This window comes from Schistocerca americana, chromosome 8, assembly GCF_021461395.2.
Source record: "Schistocerca americana isolate TAMUIC-IGC-003095 chromosome 8, iqSchAmer2.1, whole genome shotgun sequence".
Taxonomy (NCBI): Eukaryota; Metazoa; Arthropoda; class Insecta; order Orthoptera; family Acrididae; genus Schistocerca; species Schistocerca americana.
This window is the reverse complement of record NC_060126.1, coordinates 195,765,957-195,784,121: the sequence shown is the minus strand read 5'-3', so window position 1 is coordinate 195,784,121 and position 18,165 is coordinate 195,765,957. Positions and strand designations below refer to the sequence as shown.

The following is an 18,165-nucleotide window of genomic DNA, read 5'->3' as shown; positions in this document are numbered from 1 at the left end:
CTAAAACCAACAAGCTTAAATCCAGATATAGAAAGTGGCATTAACACCAAGACTAAACAATACCACAAATCTCATTAAGTTCTCCGTATAGTCTGCATGAAATAAAATTCTAATGGGCCACGATATTTTTTTATTTTTTCCTTTAATTATGTTCCCTTCACCATTTTCCAAGTTATTGCTCAGCAAAGCATTTTTTTGTACAATACTGAGTTCAGGTTCATATTACATATAATTTTTATATTATTGTTAACTACTGTGTAGTGACAGAGCATACATATGTATATACTGAGTCATGAAAATGTTTCCAGAAAAATAATGGGTCATGTTACAAAAAAGTGCGGGACCACTGCTCTAAGGCATTAAAGATGATCAGAAAACTTCAGTCAATTTTCTCAAGAACTTTTGAGAGTTGCAGTGGCCTGCTTTGTAGGGCAGATATTTGGGTTCCGAACTCACTCTCTCACTCTCTTTCACTCACACACACACACACACACACAAACACACACACACACACACAGTAATTCAATTGGCTTATCAGATAAAAGTGTGCATGAATTTGGAGTGTAGCTGAAAATAGAACAGCTGTAATTACAAATGTTTAAAGAATATTGTTTAAGGCAATGGCAATTTAACTTGTCTTTCCTGACCCAAAACTACTTTTGATATATTAACACTACTTACTTACATTGTATTCCGCTACACTGATGGTACTGAGAAACAGTGCACACTTACCAGTAGAATATTGCATGAGATCAAGAACACGGAAATTACAATCACTCTTTTCACCGCCAACACAGAAAAGAAATGGGGCATCAGGACAAGCATCTAGACACTGGATAGCCCCCATATTGTACGTTTTCTCAGCGACATGTACAGGCGTGTCTTCTGAAATGTCCCACACACACACTTTCTTGTCACTGCCTGCTGTAACAAGGAGGCCAGGGCAGGAACAGCTCAGAGACAGTCCTGTAATAAAACATGCAAGAAAAACCCAATGAAATGGCACAAAATTGTACAAATAAATAAATAATATAGTGATTTGATACGAGACATAAATCTAGCAATTTCAAATAAAATAGAAATTTGCCTGGAAAAGCTAATGATGAACAGACATATTACACTGGTTTTTACATTAGATATGGAACAAATGAAACATACAAGGTGTGATCAAAATGTGATGGTAATTTTTGTTTTTCTTAAAGAATCTTTATTTATTCATTAACATCAACTCTGTCCCCTTCAAAGTAAGCTCCCTCAGATATAACACACTTGGCCAGTGCTTTTCACACTCTTGGAAGCACTTCTGGAACTCACTTTTTGTTAAGGTGTTCATCTCCTTCAGCGATTCTGGTTTTATCTCATCAATGGTGGCAAAACGACATCGTTTCATGTTCTCTTCAGCACTGGGAACTGAAAGAAGTTGCAGGGGACTGTCTGGCAAATATGGTGACTAGGGCAACATAATGGATTTGTTTTTGTCAAAAAATCATGTGCAAGTATTAAGGTGCGAGGTGAAAGATTATTGTGATGCAATTTCCACGAGTGGTTTTGTCACAATTCTGGTTGTTTTCCTCACATTGCTTCATGCAAATGACACATAACTTCCAGGTAGTATTACTTATCAGCCATATGATCATAAGGCAGGGCCCAATATGCACTATCCCATTGTAATCGAAGAAATCAGTTAGAAGAATCTTCACATGACTGAACTTGTCGAATTATTTTCGGTCTTGGCATTTCAGACAGTTTCCGCTGAGAAAATTGGACCTTGGTTTTGACACCGTACCCATATGCCAATGTTTCTTCACCTGTCATAACCTTCTTTAGAAGTTATGGACTGTTGTCAACTTCATTTAGCAATTCTTGGGCAATGTGTGTGCAACATCGTTTTTGGTAAAATTCAACAATTTTTGAAAAAACTTTGCTGCTACATGTTTCGTGCCCAAAACACCCGAACAAATTACTTGGCATGAGCCAAGGGTTTCGCCAAGATCATCAGCAACATCTCTGATGGCAACTTTCCAGAACCATTTCCTTTACTACTTCCACATCATCAGTAATTGATGTGCAAGGGCTTCCAGGCCAGTTGTCATCTTCATTGTCTTCTTGACCCTTTTTGAAACATTTATACCACTTGTAAACTCATGTCTTCCTCCTAGTAGATTCAACAAAAGCCACAATCAATATTTCAAATGTAGTGCTGCACTTTATTCAATTTTTCAAACACATTCTTTGCTCCATTTTTCTGAAAGTAAAAATTCACTGAGCACTCGAAAGCATGAAAAAGCTTCTCAATCGTCAACAATAAACTAAATATTCAGAACAACTGTAAACATGAACGTACATCAGGAACGTCTGTACCAACAAGATAAAATACAAAAATAAATAAATCACACAATGGAAAATGCAGGATGGACTGCAACAATATTATGAAAATGAAAGTTGCCATTAACCATCTAGCGGAGATGCTGAGTTACAGATAGGCACAACTACAAGACTGTTACACATAGAGCTTTCGGTCCGTGAGGCATTTATCAATCAAACACACACACACACACACACACACACACACACACACACACACACGAGACTGCATCCTCAGGCAACCAGAGCTACACTGCGAGCAGCAGCACCAGTGCATGATGGGAGTGGTGGCTGGGTGGAGGTAAGGAGACCTAGACGCAAGACCTGTCACATACATCTTCCCACCGCCACCTACCCCAGTCTGGTCACAAACATTAAAGGCAGGGCCACCTGCGAAACCAGTCATGTGATCTACAAGCTACACTGCAACCACTGTGCTGCATTCCATGTGTGCATGAAACCAACAAGCTGTCTGTCCACATGAACGGCCACCGACAAACTATGGTCAAGAAACAAGTTGATCACCCTGTTGCTGAGCACACAGCCAAATACGGCATCCTTCATTTCAATGACTGCTTCACAGCACGTGCCATACGGATCCTTCCCACCAACACCAGCTTTTCTGAACTGCGCAGGTGGGAATTTGCCATGCAATATATACTATGTTCCTGTAGGCCAACTGGCCTCAATTTTCGTTAGTCATTGTTCTCACCCATCCAGCCTTCCTGTTCCCATTCAAGCATTCTACAGGCCCCATTCCACCATCACACCCAGTCTCTTCACTTCTCTCCTTTTCTGATATCCCCGCCACCTCCCCACCTCTCCCCTGCCCTCTGTATAGTCTCCCGACTACTCATAACTGCCCTACCCTCTCTCTACCTCATCCCTGCATGCTGCCCGGGAGCACTGCCCGCCACCCCTACCTGCTATCCCTACCTGCCCCATCCTCCTCATCTTCACCCAGCTGTCACTTCCATCATGCACTGGTGCTGCTACTTTCAGTGTGGCTACAGTTGCCTGACACTGCAGTCTCGTGTGTGTGTGTGTGTGTGTGTGTGTGTGTGTGTGTGTGTGTGTGTGTATGGGGGCGCGCGCGCGTGCACCTCTATTTTTGATGAACACCTTACAGGCCAAAAGCTTTATTTGTGACAGTCTTTATGTTGTGACTGTGAGTCAGCATTTCCGCTAAATGGTGAGTGGCAACTTTCCTTTTCATAATATTGATAAATAAATAAATGAAAATCAGGTGCATAAAACCCTCAGTATTAAAAAATTCCTGTTACTTTTTGATAACACCTCGTACGTACAAAAACAAACATAGTTCTCATGTCGTCCTCAGTACTGCATAAGCACCAGACTCTTCCTTTAAAGGTAGTTTAACATTTCATTCAACATGATGTCAGAAATGATGAAATACACCCGCCCCCCGCCCCCTTTCAATTTAGTTGCTCTGGCAGAATAAAGAGTTCTTAGAAATACAGTAATTTAATTCTGTCCCAGCATTATTTATTGATTTCTTGTTGTTCAACACGCGAAGGAAGTTGTCTTCTTTATTTCTTTATATAATCAAATACAAAGCACGTTTTCTCTGGAGTCAACTGATACTAATCAACAATTAAAGTTAAAGGAATAGGTTATGGCACAGCAGCACTAGCAATTACCTGCAACTTCTCCATGGTGTGCAGCCAGCTGCCAAATCGGTTTCTCATTACGACAGTCAACACAATATACTGTTCCACTTTCTGTTCCTGCCTGTACAATAACATTTAGTTATTAAAACTGGATTCATATTGTTCTTTAATACAGAAAACACCAAAAGTATGAAAGAAAGTTAATTATGGACGTTAGCAAAAGTAACAGGCCACCAAGGTGGAAATAATATGAACAACAATTAAGTGGATAGCCCATCATCACTTGTCTTTCAGGTAAAAGCAGGAAGTGGAAGATGTGGTTTTTATGCACATGGGGGTAGGGTGGTTGCGGTGGTGGTCGGCTGTATAGAAATTTGGGGACAAAATAAAAGAAAAGCAGTCTGGCGAAATGGGCAACTCTGCAGCTGGGCAGTCAAGTTAAACCTTGCCATTGTTTCACAACAGCAATCCATGATTATGCAATACTGATGTTGGAGCTGAGTTGCAAACAGCATGGTCGATAGCCTCACCTCTGATGAGATTAAAAGATGCTGCTCACTGCAATTGAGTTGGTGTTTGGGTACATCGGACTGTCAGGCGCCTTTAGGTCCTTTACAAGGGTATGGCTTATGACACAAATGACGTTGTGAGCAATGATTATCATGCAATTTGGGTGGGTAGTAAAATACCATAGTTGAGGGTCTAGAAAGATGCAGGGAAGAAGTTTCCTTATTTGTACTAAGGCATGGTAAATGGAACATGAAGTGTTAATAGAGGACATAGTAGAGCAGTCTGAAATGGCCTCTTGTATTATAAAGACTCCCTGTTTATTAGTGATGTGAAAGATGTAGGGTACAGATGATGTTTTTGTGCATCAGACAGAGCAGAAATATCACGCCAGAAAATTTTGGCAAGAAGTTCAATATACTTGGACAGAGGTTTACATGGACCTGTATGACACCTAGAAGCTGACATCAAAACTGGCCTTCTGGACAGGGTAAACTGATATGTGGTAAAGGTTCCAAGATTCTCATGGAATGTCTTCTATATAGATTCAAATACACTCCTGGAAATGGAAAAAAGAACACATTGACACCGGTGTGTCAGACCCACCATACTTGCTCCGGACACTGCGAGAGGGCTGTACAAGCAATGATCACACGCACGGCACAGCGGACACACCAGGAACCGCGGTGTTGGCCGTCGAATGGCGCTAGCTGCGCAGCATTTGTGCACCGCCGCCGTCAGTGTCAGCCAGTTTGCCGTGCCATACGGAGCTCCATCGCAGTCTTTAACACTGGTAGCATGCCGCGACAGCGTGGACGTGAACCGTATGTGCAGTTGACGGACTTTGAGCGAGGGCGTATAGTGGGCATGCGGGAGGCCGGGTGGACGTACCGCCGAATTGCTCAACACGTGGGGCGTGAGGTCTCCACAGTACATCGATGTTGTCGCCAGTGGTCGGCGGAAGGTGCACGTGCCCGTCGACCTGGGACCGGACCGCAGCGACGCACGGATGCACGCCAAGACCGTAGGATCCTACGCAGTGCTGTAGGGGACCGCACCGCCACTTCCCAGCAAATTAGGGACACTGTTGCTCCTGGGGTATCGGCGAGGACCATTCGCAACCGTCTCCATGAAGCTGGGCTACGGTCCCGCACACCGTTAGGCCGTCTTCCGCTCACGCCCCAACATCGTGCAGCCCACCTCCAGTGGTGTCGCGACAGGCGTGAATGGAGGGACGAATGGAGACGTGTCGTCTTCAGCAATGAGAGTCGCTTCTGCCTTGGTGCCAATGATGGTCGTATGCGTGTTTGGCGCCGTGCAGGTGAGCGCCACAATCAGGACTGCATACGACCGAGGCACACAGGGCCAACACCCGGCATCATGGTGTGGGGAGCGATCTCCTACACTGGCCGTGCACCACTGGTGATCGTCGAGGGGACACTGAATAGTGCACGGTACATCCAAACCGTCATCGAACCCATCGTTCTACCATTCCTAGACCGGCAAGGGAACTTGCTGTTCCAACAGGACAATGCACATCCGCATGTATCCCGTGCCACCCAACGTGCTCTAGAAGGTGTAAGTCAACTACCCTGGACAGCAAGATCTCCGGATCTGTCCCCCATTGAGCATGTTTGGGACTGGATGAAGCGTCGTCTCACGCGGTCTGCACGTCCGGCACGAACGCTGGTCCAACTGAGGCGCCAGGTGGAAATGGCATGGCAAGCCGTTCCACAGGACTACATCCAGCATCTCTACGATCGTCTCCATGGGAGAATAGCAGCCTGCATTGCTGCGAAAGGTGGATATACACTGTACTAGTGCCGACATTGTGCATGCTCTGTTGCCTGTGTCTATGTGCCTGTGGTTCCGCCAGTGTGATCATGTGATGTATCTGACCCCAGGAATGTGTCAATAAAGTTTCCCCTTCCTGGGACAATGAATTCACGGTGTTCTTATTTCAATTTCCAGGAGTGTAATAAAAATGCCATTAATGAATCTGAAACATATGAGCAGTTTAAGACCATATAGATAGGATTCTTTCTAGTGGTCAAAACAGGTGCATACATAAGGGTGTCATACAAGTACCCACAGCCACATCGAAATTATTTGAGCAATAACTTTACATAAGGATAGATTCCACCACATTTATAAAGAAGGAGGTAGAAAGTTAAAGATCAGTGATGCCAGGAGAGGCAACGTTTGACATGAAAAGACCACAGGTGCAGGAGATAATTGTTTATGCAGAGCTGGCACACACAGTTACTTGCATAAAGGCAGAGTTAGAAGACTGGCTGTGGTCTGGATTTGGCTCAGAGATGTGTGTCTAAGGTAAGGACTTGAAAGTATGAAGTAACTGAACATTAGTGATGGCAATTGTTATGTATTCTGAGATGAAAAGGAGAAACAAGGTGTTACATGAAATCTGTATGATTTATGAAGTGAGTGAAATATTTCAAGATTTACATGCTTTCACTCTTTCGTATCTAACTTGCAATGAGTACCGTTTTCCTCACCTTGCATACAATTAGTACAAGACTTACCAGAAACTGAAATGGGTTGAAGTGGTTCCATAATACTCTCTCAACTTCTCCTTCAAGTTCCCAAGCTTTGAAACAATCGTCAATTCGACAGTCATAAACTCTTGCCAGTCTAAAGAAAAGAAAAGCAACACAATGCGATGAACATCTGTAATCACTGGTAAAATACAGTAAACTGGAACTATATATGCTTAATTAGATTATCTAGCTATCTGATCTATCAAGAAGATCACTATGTCCAATGATTTTGTGCACTTTGTTTACTGTTAAAAACAACAAGATTGTTGCAATAGAATCATCTGATGCATTGACCATAGGAAGGGTAGTCAAAGGTTTAAAGAAATGAAGAAAGGACAGAAGGAAAGAAGGAAGATTAGGTTTAACATCCCGCCGGCATCAAGGTCATTAGAGCTGGCAAGATTTTTATTTTCACCTCAAAAAAGTTATGTACCTAATTTTGTTTGTTTGTGAGTACAGGTCTGCACTCCTGGTACAAATTTAAATCTCCACATCACAATATCATAGCAGGCCGTTAGAGAAGACAAAACAAAATAGTGAAGTCCACTAACCAAATGGGGCAAGAAAGGTGTTGAGGAAGAGAGAGAACATGGTTTGGAGCCGGGAGTGATGTGCGAGGAAAGAGATACCAGAGAGGAGAGCGGGGAACGAGGATTTTTTGTGTGTGTGCGCGCACACACACACACACACACACACACACACACACACACACACACACACAAGAGAGTGGTTCATGCTTAGCACAACACGTTTCAAAATCTTTTTCTCATTGTCAAGTGTAAATATTTACATAAGTATTTTGTGTGGTGTTTGCATATGTGCCGTTTGTGTCTCTTGCACTGCAGTTGTCTTTTTGAGATTATCAGGTACTGAGCCTTGTCAATTAAGTAGAAAACCACACATAAGCAAACTATCAATCACACTGTTTGTTTATGAAACATCACAAAATACATGCATAAATATTGCATGGAGACTGTTTTATCTCAAAACATGTCTTGCTAAGCATGAAAAAATACATAACTGGTGCTGTGCCGGGGAGGGGGTGGGGGGTGGGGGGGGGGGGCAGAGCAATGCAAAGTTGGCAAAGGTGTCAACTAGCGCTCCAAGTGGCCAAAGGACGAAACACGCTAAATACAGATCGCAAAAGACATGAAACTACACATGTGCAGCGGTATGGAAATGGTTGCAATTGATCATGACATTATTAATCAAACGAACTTAGTTAATCCCATCAGCCTCCATGCCAGGTGGGGCTTGGCAGAGGCAGGAGATATGGCATGAATTGAGCCAACATTTTAACAATTTACCGTCACAGATCCACTGAGTGGAGCACCCTGGTGCCAAGCAATTTAACCATTAATGTTTATAAACACTACTTGACAGCCAATGCCATGTCAGCATCATTTTATGTCAATTACATAAGTTTTTTCTGCACAAACATTTTTTCATAAAGTGTAAATTGCATGAAAATTATAAATATGTTAAAGCAAAATCAGGTGTAAATTACCATTTGGCATAAGAAATTTGACGGGAGTGATAAAAAAAATGTGGTGAACGATGGGAAAACGTTACTTCCGGGAAAATAAAAGCGGGATTTACTGTACTTTCAACACCATGATCATTTGAGATGGCGAACAAGCAACCATGCCCTTTTCATTGAAACTATCCCTGGGTAACAAGCAACCACGTCCTTTTCAAAGAAGCTATTTCAGCATTTGCTTTACTGATTTGGGGAAACCACAGAAAGCTTGAATCTGTACTGTTTTCTGGGAATTTGAAGCACTATCCTCCCAAAAGCATGATCAGTATCTCACTGCTACATCACGTTGTTCAGTTTCATTACAACATACCCCTCTGACAGTCTAAAGAACTGAATAAAACAACAACATTAGAATTTTCTATCACATTCCTGAATTACACTTTCATTTCTCTACGAAAACTTACTTTACTGTCAATACTGAATACTCTATGCGAAATAAGAGCAACAGGGTTATACAGTCCACTATGTTGTGCATATGTTTTCATGATTATTAATAGTTTGTAGCAAGCACATTTCTATAAAGCCTCAATAATGTATTTCTTATTCATCTAAAAAACTGATCTATATGTAACATGATGGAACAGTTGCATTGGTAAGAAGAACAGAGAGAGTGAGTGATTGAGAGTGTGTGTGTGTGTGTGTGTGTGTGTGTGTGTGTAAGAAAGAGAGAGAGAGAGAGAGAGAGAGAGAGAGAGAGAGAGAGAGAGAGAGAGTTCATATAATTTTGTTGTTCCTGGTGTGATATTTGTAATTTGTATTATCACACTTACTTATCACAACATCCAGTAAGAAGCAGCTGAGACTCAAAAGGATGCCATTTCACACTTGTTACCTTCTCACAGAACTGAGTAAGTGTCGTAGCTGCCTTGCCGTTGTCCAGATCCCATAACAGTACAGTCTGATCCACTGAGCCACTTGCTAAAATGTGCCTGTAAACATACAAGGTTTGAATTGGAACATACCATAGGTTTAAACTAACATGAGAAAAAATAACGTAATGAAGTACTCCTATAATGATGTAACTTGTTCAATAAGGACTGTATATTAATTATAAATGTATAACAACTGCACACTGACTGCCTAGCCTTATGACCAAGGTGTGGTTTTTTGTTGCTTGCTTGAAACATAACATTATGTTAGAGTATAATATGAATACTGTCTGTTTGTACATTATATTTAGCACAGTATATTTAATAAAAAAAAAGTAACACATTGTGGCAGCAAGAACAACATTTAAGTTATGATGTAAAATTCCATCTGATGTCACACAAATACAAACTTCCCTGTGTTGTCTTCCCAAAGGCACTTGTCCACATGTTAATACTCAGCAAACTACAGAGAAATGCTTATATCATAATGGTATTCAACTGTACGTTTACTTTCTACCATACAACACTACTTGGTGTGCCTTGTGTAAAGCCTGCACTCCAGATACAACATTTGTTTTCCTCCATCCTCTGCCCTTACAATCTGCTTATTTTCAATTCTGCCCCTAGATTCTAGACTGCTTCATAAATCACTAACCAAGTACATCATTTTAATATTAATAGTACCTTCCCCAGTATGGCATGCCTTAGAGTCTCAGAATAACAAGAGAAGAAAAGAACTGTTTTCAGTGTAATTCTGTTCCTGGTCAGTGAGTGCGACATATAATAAAATTCTTGGAAATGTAGCACTCTCTCATTACGTTATGGTCATTCCATCTCTACTCTCATTGCCCAATCCCTTCTCCCTACAATTCTTCCTCCTCAAAATGTTCACTTTTCATCTCTTCAGTTTGTCTCATCACCTTCCAACATACCTGTGAGCTACTAGTAGCATCAATTTTCGTACCACTATGTAAGTGAGCAAGTGAGTGCATGCGCGAGAACATGCGTGCACACATACTTTTTGATAGCAGGGGTACTTCAAGAAATTTGCATACTACCACTAAAAAATTTAAAAAATCAGGTGCAGTCTTACGGAAGGTGTGTATTCCATGTTATGTCAAGTACTGCATCTCTATGACCATGTCGCTTAATTCCTTTCTTCTTCTTAGCTTTATTGCCCAATCTAAATGCTGGCTCCAGACTGTCAATAATATCAAGGTCCCAAACATCAATTATGGGAGACATGCTGCCAACAGCACACAAGTTACCTGCGAAAGTAAGCAAGAAGCCAATTAAGTGTCTGCGATCCACTGAAAAATAGACAGCAAACCACATACAGATATACAAAACCAAAAAGCCTGTCAGTACAGCCCCACAAGCCAGTCAGTAGAGCAGTAGGATTTGGGACATAGCTAATAAGAATAGTGAGCAGCTAAAGAGAATGACTCCTTAAATATAACCTAGGGGTCTTCTTTGAGCAGCTCCGAGCAAAGCAGGTATGAAAAAGGCAGCAGAAGGGAGGCTGAAAAATCCTTCTGAACCCAGTGTGAAGAGAATTCATGGAATTGGTAATTAAAGTTAGGGGATTAGATTATGCACATTACATTTTAAATTAATGCGTCGGGTAAATGTATGCCTCAGAACTCAAAAGAGAAAGATGAAACCAGGGAAAAATTATTCAACCAATGTGAAAATTCCTCAAAATTAACATAAAAGTTTTCTGGATATGGCAAAAATTAATTTTACTGAATGAAATCGAAGTTTCAGCCATGGTTGCAGTTACTCTACTCTAGAGCTACTGGAGTGTGCCCCACACCACAATCCATGCTGTTTAGTCCACTCTGGCCGCAGGTGCACGACTGGAACAGTGTTTCACAGAGACACTTTATGACTCTGCACTACTTAGTAAAGTTGCACTCCACAGCTCAGCTGGCAGTTCACAGTTCAGAGTTCATGGTGGTTGTTCAACAAGTTCATCACCCCACAGTGAACCTAGTTGCAGTAAAGGAAACAATGCATGTCTGAATGAATCTTCTGCTGAGAACAGCACCAGCAACATTGAGCATCAGACCAAGGTGGAGACTCTTCAACAGTTACATGAGAGAGACTGAATTGTACATTTGGACTTTGGACTGTTCAGGACTTTTATGATACATCAAACCTGGAGTTAAGGCATGCCTAATGTGAAGTGGGAGTAGTGCCCCACTAATCTGATATCAGCAGAATCTTGGACGAAGTAGGTAGCTAGTTATAAGTTCCGTAGATTACTGAATGATTTTTTTATCAAAATGATGTGGAATGAGTCATTTTACAGGTATACATGACAGATGATTAGTGGTAACACTAATGAAGACTTTTTTTGTCCTACTCACGCTGCTACACTTAAAAAAATATATATTTTACAGACTATCAATTTTTAAACAGAAATTCATCCATGAATAGAAGGAGCTGTCCGGGAGAAATGATTTTAGATTTATATTTTATGCTATTGTGCAAGCAATCACAAATTTTTGTTGTAGCATACTGAATGCCTTTCTGAGCCACTGGCCGCTCTAATGATAATAAAGGACAGTTTTTCCTTGAGTGTTATAGGAATGGACACACACACACACACACACACACACACACACACACACACACACCTACTTGCATATCTAACAATCTTGATGGCACACTAAAATCTACCCTTCCTTCTATTGTCCTCTCTCAAGGGTTAGTTCAAATCTCAGTCTGGTCATACTGCTTTATATACAGTGCATCCTTTCTAGAACACATGAAGCTAGGAAGTTCTTTCAAAGTGACCTCAGTTGAATTCCTCTTCAATGATAGTCCAACTGAGGTTGCACTGTGCACTATAGTCAGATTCACGCATGATGGCAGTTCACGGAGGTCAAGGCATGGATGGGGAAAGCAGTGGTGGCAGTATCAGGAAGAAAGCTCATGGTTTAACATCCTGTCGATGTTGAGGTCATTAGAGACGGAGTACTAGCTCATATGTCATCCTCCCAAATGCGAGCCCAGTGTTGTCGCTTCCAAGTGACAGTTGCAGTATAGGCATAGAGGGGCTTTGCAATTGAAGAAAAAATGTATCTAGTAAATTACACCTCCCACTTGCTTATGTAGAACTTGACATGGCTGGCCATGAATGATTTTCAAGACACGAGATCTTACATATTCCTGATCTGCTTAAAAAGAGGTCATCTTTTACAGAACTCAGCACTGTTTGCAATTGTGCTGAAGAGTGGGGGACAAATTCTGTTCAGTGTTTTTCGAAGAACCCCCACCCCTTGAAGGACACATTACGATCTAAAGCAAGAAAATCACCCCGAGACAAATTTTGTACAGTGTTTTTCGAAGAACCTCGACTCAATGAAGGGCTCATCACCATCTAAAGCAAGAATGGTTCAAATGGCTCTGAGAACTATGGGACTTAATATCTGAGGACATCATTCCCCTAGAGCTTAGAACTACTTAAACCTAACTAACCTAAGGACATCACACACATCTATGCCCGTGGCAGGATTCGAACCTACGACCGTAGCGATCGCGTGGTTCCAGACTGAAGCACCTAGAACCGCTCAGCCACACTGGCCAGCTCTAAAGCAAGAAAATCACCCTAAGTGGAGTTCTATATACTCTCTGACTGCTCATGAATTTCAATGTGTGCCGATCGAAAAGCATGGGGAATCTGCTTCTCAAAGTACTTGTTCTGAAGAGCAGATGGCGGAGATCTTCTGATAAGCTCTCAGAATCTGAAATATCTCATTCTCTATAAACAAATGTTGGTAATATACTGCTATGTTGGAATTGGCGTCAGTTCACTGAAACAGGCCAATGTGTGTTGGTTTACAAAACATAAAATCAACCCCGCAGCCATCTTTTTTTCTATAAACCATGACATTCATAAAAGAGACTCCATTTTCTCCACTTCCAAACTGGAAAAAATGCTGGGATGGAGAGCGAGGATGTTTCAAAACTAACTGAAGTGTTCTTCAATAAAATTCTTCAGGGTATCAGACCGCATCGTCATAATTTAAAATGCGCCAACGTTTTGGCCAGCGTTGCAGCTAGCCTTCATCAGGGCCTTATGTTAACTGCTAAATGAACACACTTGGTTCCTTAAATAGCTGCACGAGAAAACCGTGTCGTTACTTGATTGGCTGTAAAAGGAGGAGGAGGAGGGGTGAAAGGTATGCTTTATTGGTGTTTCCTTTATTATCTGTCATTGGCTGAAATAGCTGTTTTCTATTGGTCTTTATATTAATCCACCCCATTGGAGGAGACGGACGAATAGCGAACAGGTGATGGCTGTGACGTCACACTGTTTCCATGCTGTCCAGAAGCCGGCTGCGGCGTGCCATTGCTTTGTGTGCTCGCGACCACTACTGCTCTCCGCGTGTCTGCATGGGCCGCCACGGCTCTGCCGCCGCTCCGTAGTCCTGCTATTGCAGGCAGCCAAGACCTCGGAAGCTTGTACCCGTCCTCTCTATTCATGTTGGCGGGTCTTTTGGCTATTTCTATCGCCTCTCTAATCTTTCTTTTGAAAGTGAGAGGCTGTTTCGCCAGGACGCGGGCTTCTTGAAAAAATATTGGTTTCCCGCACTCGTCTCGGTGTTCCGCCACTGCTGACTTAGTGTGTTGTTTCAGGCGGATATATCTTTCATGTTCCGAAGCAGAAACAAAATATCAGACATGCTCGGTTCTACCAAGGATCCAGTTGACAAACTACACACAGCTGGCGTGTATGAAATTGGTTGTGCGTGTGGATTAGTCTACATAGGTGAGACGGGACGTCCGATTAGCACAAGGCTCTCGGAACATGAAAGATATATCCGCCTGAAACAACACACTAAGACAGCAGTGGCGGAACACTGAGACGAGTGCGGGAAACCAATATCTTTTCAAGAAGCCCGCGTCCTGGCGAAACAGCCTCTCACTTTCAAAAGAAAGATTAGAGAGGCGATAGAAATAGCCAAAAGACCCGCCAACATGAATAGAGAGGACGGGTACAAGCTTCCGAGGTCTTGGCTGCCTGCAATAGCAGGGCTACGGAGCGGCGGCAGAGCCGTGGCGGCCCATGCAGACACGCGGAGAGCCGCAGTAGTGGTCGCGAGCACACAAAGCAATGGCACGCCGCAGCCGGCTTCTGGACAGCATGGAAACAGTGTGACGTCACAGCCATCACCTGTTCGCTATTCGTCCGTCTCTCCCAATGGGGTGGATTAATATAAAGACCAATAGAAAACAGCTATTTCAGCCAATGACAGATAATAAAGGAAACACCAATAAAGCATACCTTTCAGCCCTCCTCCTCCTCCTCCTTTTACAGCCAATCAAGTAACGACACGGTTTTCTCGTGCAGCTATTTAAGGAACCAAGTGTGTTCATTTAGCAGTTAACGTAAGGCCCTGATGAAGGCTAGCTGCAACGCTGGCCAAAACGTTGGCGCATTTTAAATTATGACGATGCGGTCTGATACCCTGAAGAATTTTATTGAAGAAGACAACGGCCGCAGAAGCCTACGCTTACATTTAACTGAAGTGTTGCGACCACATGCAGCCGTACTGCAAAGGCATTATCTATACATCTTCAAAAAGTGGTGTGTTTCACAACAACTGATTGATGCGATTTATTCTTGAAGTCTTTTACAAAAAGGTGAGCTATAATGGGAGACAGAGACCTACCCACAACAACACCGTCAGTTTGTTCGAAATATTGGTTGTTGAATAAAAAGTAGTGAGGGGTTTTTCTGCCTTATGCTGGTAGTGTGTTTTTCAAGATCAGAGGTTCAAGAACACAGAATAAAATGTTTCTTGTGTCCTTGAGCATGATTGCAAGTGATGCTGGGTTTTGTAAAAGACGGCCTCAGTGCAAGAAAACCAAAAATATACAAGATTCCATGTCATTGTGAGAAATTATACACTGGCCACACACGTTGTACTGTCAAAAAGAGGTGCAATGAACATTGGGTTCATATGAGACCAGGTCAGCCAGGAAAATCTGCTGCTGTTGACCACAGTCTAGACATGAGACATAGCATGAGTTATGGAGTAACCAACATCTCATCTGCATCCATCTACTGGCTTTCTGTTATTCAAGAAGCAGTTAAAATGTGTCTGCAAACAACTTAATCTACAGACAGAAGATTTCTGCTTGCCAATTGTGGGAACAGGGACTGGTGGCACAAAGGAATCTTTGGCCACACAGGAGTGAATTCAATTGACTCACGTGAGTGAATGGTGTTAGAAGCCAGAACAGCTCAGGTCAGCTACGCACCAAAAGCTCGTCTGCTCACAAATGATTGAGTCTGTGGCTTGCAGATGTGCTTTCCAGCACATTGCATGTGGAGTCCACAGCAAGAGTTTCTACTTTTTAATATTCCTAGTGATGATCTATAAGGTCCCAAAGCACTGACACAAAGTTTTGAGAAAAATAGATGTTTGTGGAAATCGAATTTGTAGCAGCTAGCAGGAGAGGGGTGCCCCACTGAGCCCTCAGGCAGTCAATGAGGCCAGAATGTGTTACAGGGATGAATAGAAACAATCTTCGCAGGTGAAACGTAACATGAGATGGCGCTTTGGCATCATCTGCTAGCATCAGAGGTAGCGTGTCAGGATGATTAAGATTCCGCCTCAAAGCAGCCAAATGAGGACAGTCTATGAATAAGTGGGCCACCATCAGGCGGGCCCCACATCTGCAGTGAGGGGGGATTCTCATGTTGGAGAATGTGGCCATGGGTCAGCAAAGTGTGGCCAATGCAGAGTCAGCAGAGAATGGAGGGTTCCCTGTGAGAAGCACACAAGGAAGATTGCTGTGTGGTCATGGTCTCCTTTATTGTCCCCAGTTTGTTTGGGGAGATAAGGGCAGACCATTCTTAGTTCCAGATTTCCGGCAATCTATGGAATATAAACGACTGAAGGTCCATTTCCAGAATCAGCATCCTGGTAACCAGCTTGGCCAACTGGTCAGCTTTTTCATTGCCTGAAATCCCAACATGACTAGAGGTCCAAATGAAAACGACTAGCCACCCAGCTAAAACACAAGATCTCAGATAGAAGTAACCGGTGGGTGAGATGAGTAGCACTGGTCTATAGCCTGAAGACTGCCAAGGGAGTAACAAAAGATTAGAATACTCTTGACAGTGTAGGAACGAACATAGCTAAGGGCTAGTTTAATGGACATCTACATCTACATCCATACTCCGCACGCCACCTGACGGTGTGTGGCGGAGGGTACCTTGAGTACCTCTATCGGTTCTCCCTTCTATTCTAGTCTCGTATTGTTTGTGGAAAGAAGGATTGTCAGTATGCTTCTGTGTGGGCTCTAATCTCTCTGATTTTATCCTCATGGGCTCTTTGCGAGATATACGTAGGAGGGAGCAATATACTGCTTGACTCTCGAAACTTTCTTCTTGCAGCGGTGTAACGTAGGTCTCTAGAAGAGCATAGTGTTCCAAAGGATTGGAAAAGGGCACAGGTCATCCCCATTTTCAAGAAGGGACATCGAACAGATGTGCAGCACTATAGACCTATATCTCTAACGTTGATCAGTTGTAGAATTTTGGAACACGTATAATGTTCGAGTATAATGACTTTTCTGGAGACTAGAAATCTACTCTATAGGTTTCGAAAAAGACGGTCGTGTGAAATCCAGCTTGTGCTATTCGTCCACGAGACTCAGAGGGCCATTGACACGGGTTTACAGGTAGATGCCGTGTTTCTTGACTTCCACAAGGCGTTCGATACAGTTCCCCACAGTCATTTAATGAACAAAGTAAGAGCATATGGACTATCAGACCAATTGTGTGATTGGATTGAAGAGTTCCTAGATAACAGAATGCAGCATGTCATTCTCAATGGAGAGAAGTCTTCCGAAGTAAGAGTGATTTCAGGTGTGCCGCAGGGCAGTGTCGTAGGACCATTGCTATCAATTCAGTGGTGGAGAAATTGCAGCCGTTTGTCAGAGAGTGAAGTTCACTACACCATGCATGTGTGCATGCAAAGCCTGTTCCTCCATTGACTGTTGAGTTATCGGTGAATACCACTTCCGAACCCAGATGCGTCTCAAGGAAAGCCAAGTACAGGCAGCAAAAAATTTTGGTGTCAATGGAATCTTTTGGACCAAACAACACTTAAGACAAATCCAAAGCCAGGGCACAAGCAATCGGGGCAGACGCGATGTTTTCCTGACTACAGGCGACAGTGGAGGAAATTGCAGTTCCGAACAGAGACAATGGAGGCGTGCAGCAATTGTAAACACAGTTCTGGGTCGCTGTTGTGGGAGCTGGAGCTCTCTTCCAGGGAAAAGGACACTGTAGTTGGGATATTCAAGGAAGCTACAAATCTGCATAGCAGCTGTTGTTGGCACCTGATAGGTAATGGACAGTCTCCAGCCTCGCCTAGTAGGCTGTTCACAGAGCTAGATTGGAAGGCTCCCGTCACAAGTTTGACCCCACAATGGGGTAGAGTATCCACAATGATGAGAGAGGTGCTGAACTATAGCAAGACTCCCATAATCAAATGGGACAAAACCACAACTTTGTAGAGCAACAAAATGGTAGAGCAATCTGCGGGACGGCTTGGTTGGTTGCTGGAAGAATGGCTCCCATTGTATGCTGCACAGCTGCATCGATACTGCTTTGCAGTGGGGTACTAAGGACGACAGCAGAGGGGAATCATCCCAGTCAGCATTACGGA

The 18,165-nt window shown here is 42.9% G+C and overlaps 1 protein-coding gene across 1 annotated transcript in view; it reads right to left on the bottom strand.

Annotated features, from left to right (window-relative positions):
• Positions 1-18,165, bottom strand: part of LOC124545377 (periodic tryptophan protein 1 homolog) — a 56,037-nt gene that overhangs the window by 8,263 nt on the left and 29,609 nt on the right. The window contains exons 6-10 of the mRNA XM_047124288.1: positions 10,563-10,737; positions 9,371-9,529; positions 7,046-7,154; positions 4,026-4,116; positions 733-966 (exon numbers count right to left, since the gene is read on the bottom strand). Of these exons, the coding sequence (XP_046980244.1) occupies positions 733-966; positions 4,026-4,116; positions 7,046-7,154; positions 9,371-9,529; positions 10,563-10,737 (768 nt within the window). The remainder of the gene's footprint in view (positions 1-732; positions 967-4,025; positions 4,117-7,045; positions 7,155-9,370; positions 9,530-10,562; positions 10,738-18,165) is intronic.